The sequence below is a fragment of the Tupaia chinensis genome, unplaced genomic scaffold (genome assembly GCF_000334495.1).
Source record: "Tupaia chinensis unplaced genomic scaffold, TupChi_1.0 Scaffold144171_1, whole genome shotgun sequence".
Classification (NCBI taxonomy): Eukaryota; Metazoa; Chordata; class Mammalia; order Scandentia; family Tupaiidae; genus Tupaia; species Tupaia belangeri.
In genome coordinates, this window is record NW_006204027.1 from 200804 (window position 1) to 202712 (window position 1909).

Sequence of the window (1909 nt, forward strand, 5' to 3'; positions counted from 1 at the left end):
AGCAGGAGGGAAGTGGGCTGGCAGGGCCTGCGGGAAGCTTCAGACTCGCCCCGTGCTCACCTTGGACTTGGCTGAACTGCAGGTGGTGGAATCTGTCGGTGAGAAACAGAAAGAAAGATGACAGTTGGGTTGGGCAAGAGAAGGGTGAGTCGTGTGAACACAGTTCCCTCTCCTCAAAGGCTTCAGACACCAGAGAGTTCAGAAACCTGAGGTTCCCCCAGGCCCGAGGAGTGAATGGGCCTCTGATGTCATTTTCTATGGGATTAGGATGGAACAGAAAATGATGTCAATCACCGCTTCCTTTAGGAGCAGGAAGTGACATTAGGCTGCCAGCTATTAGACCCCCATTTGCCCAAGACTGAGGTCAAAGGGGGATTTTCTTTGGGCCTGGGTCCTTTCCCCTCCCTTTCCTGTTACTCTGAAGCTCTGGAGAGAAGATGCCAAATATCAGATGCAGTCCACGGCAACCAAACAGTGAGACACAGCAAGTCACAGATGCTCTGGAGGGATGGAGACCACACAGTGCAGGGAGTGGGGTGCCACTCTTACTCACCCCTCACCCCGCCCAGGACACAAGAAGGATGAAGGACCATGTGGGGACGGGGCAGAAATGAAGTGGGGGGGTAGAGCGGGCTGGTGATTAGAGCCTCGACAGGTTCCACTTCCAGACCCAAGGTCGGCTGCCTCATGGGCAAGCTCGGGTAACCAGTTGTGGGGAGCGTAACCTCACTGCATCTCCAGGCTGGAGAGGGAGCAGGTTGGCAAGGGCTTCCCAGGGCCCGGGAAGTGGCAGGTGCGGTTAATCCACACTCTCTGGCAGGCAAGTTAGATGCCCCCTCCCCCAGCCCCACCCCCGGCACACGGTGAGAAGAGCAATGGGCTGACCACACACGACACACACGGGACAGGGGGCAGCAGGTGATTAGAAGAGACGGGGGGCTCCTCTCTGCCATCCCGCCCATGTCCTCTGGCCCCTTCCCCAGCCTGTCTCTTCAACTCGGGGTGCTGTGGGGTACCTGTCAGAGACTGGACCACAGAAGCACTAGGGGTGGGGCACCTGCAGGGTGGGAGGGTTAGTGGCTGGGGCCAAGAAGGGAGGGGCCCTTCATCTGTCCCTGAGCTTGCAAATGGTCCTTCCTCTGTGATGAGAGGGCCAGAGGCCCCGAGGAAACAGGACTCGGGCCTGAGTGACCAGGACCCCAACTTCTGGAGCAGGAAGAGCCAGTCCCTTGGGGAGAGTGAGGCAGGAACTATGAACACAGAGTGGCTTCTGGGGTGCATCCCTGGTGTCTGGAAAGGTCGGGTCCCTCGCCCGGATAACAGGCATGGTCAGAGAGAAGGTCGGGAGAGTAGCCAACTGGCAGCCAGACTCCTTGGCTTCAGCAGAAGGGGGTTTTGGATGGAGGGGCTGGTGTCAGATGGACTGCTGGGAGTCGGGGGAGTCCTCACAGCCGGGATATTTCTGCCTGCCCCTCATGCCAGCCCAGCCTTCTTATAATCACCCGCCACTGTTAGTGACCGAGGCCCGCGATGCCGCCGCACTGTACCCTTTAAATCTCCAACAGGTCCGCTGGAGGAGGGAGGTGGGAGGAGAAGAGGAGAGGCAGGATCGAGGGGGAGGGGGAGAGCAAGGGAGAGGAGGAGGGGCGGGGTGTGAGGAGAAAAGGAAGAGAAATTAAAAAGAGGCACATGCCCAGCAGGACGCAGCCAGCCCACGAGAAATGAAAATGAAAGGCTCGGGAGACACTAGTGAGGGAGGTTGCAGAGCTCCCGCTGGGGCTCCGAGCAGACGGACGGACGGACGGGGCACTCCCCTGCAAGGGAGAGGTCCTGCAAGGCCCAGCCCCGGTGGTGGGGGCTGGGGAGGGCCCCAGTGGGGCAGAAACAGGAAAGCTAGGCCGATGGGCCC

The 1909-nt window shown here is 59.6% G+C and overlaps 1 protein-coding gene across 1 annotated transcript in view; it reads right to left on the reverse strand.

Annotated features, from left to right (window-relative positions):
- Positions 1 to 1909, reverse strand: part of ARHGAP23 (Rho GTPase activating protein 23) — a gene marked incomplete in the record, with an annotated part of 91418 nt that overhangs the window by 11774 nt on the left and 77735 nt on the right. Inside the window, 1 exon segment of the mRNA XM_014583221.1 lies at positions 61 to 92. Coding sequence (XP_014438707.1) covers positions 61 to 92 — 32 coding nt within the window.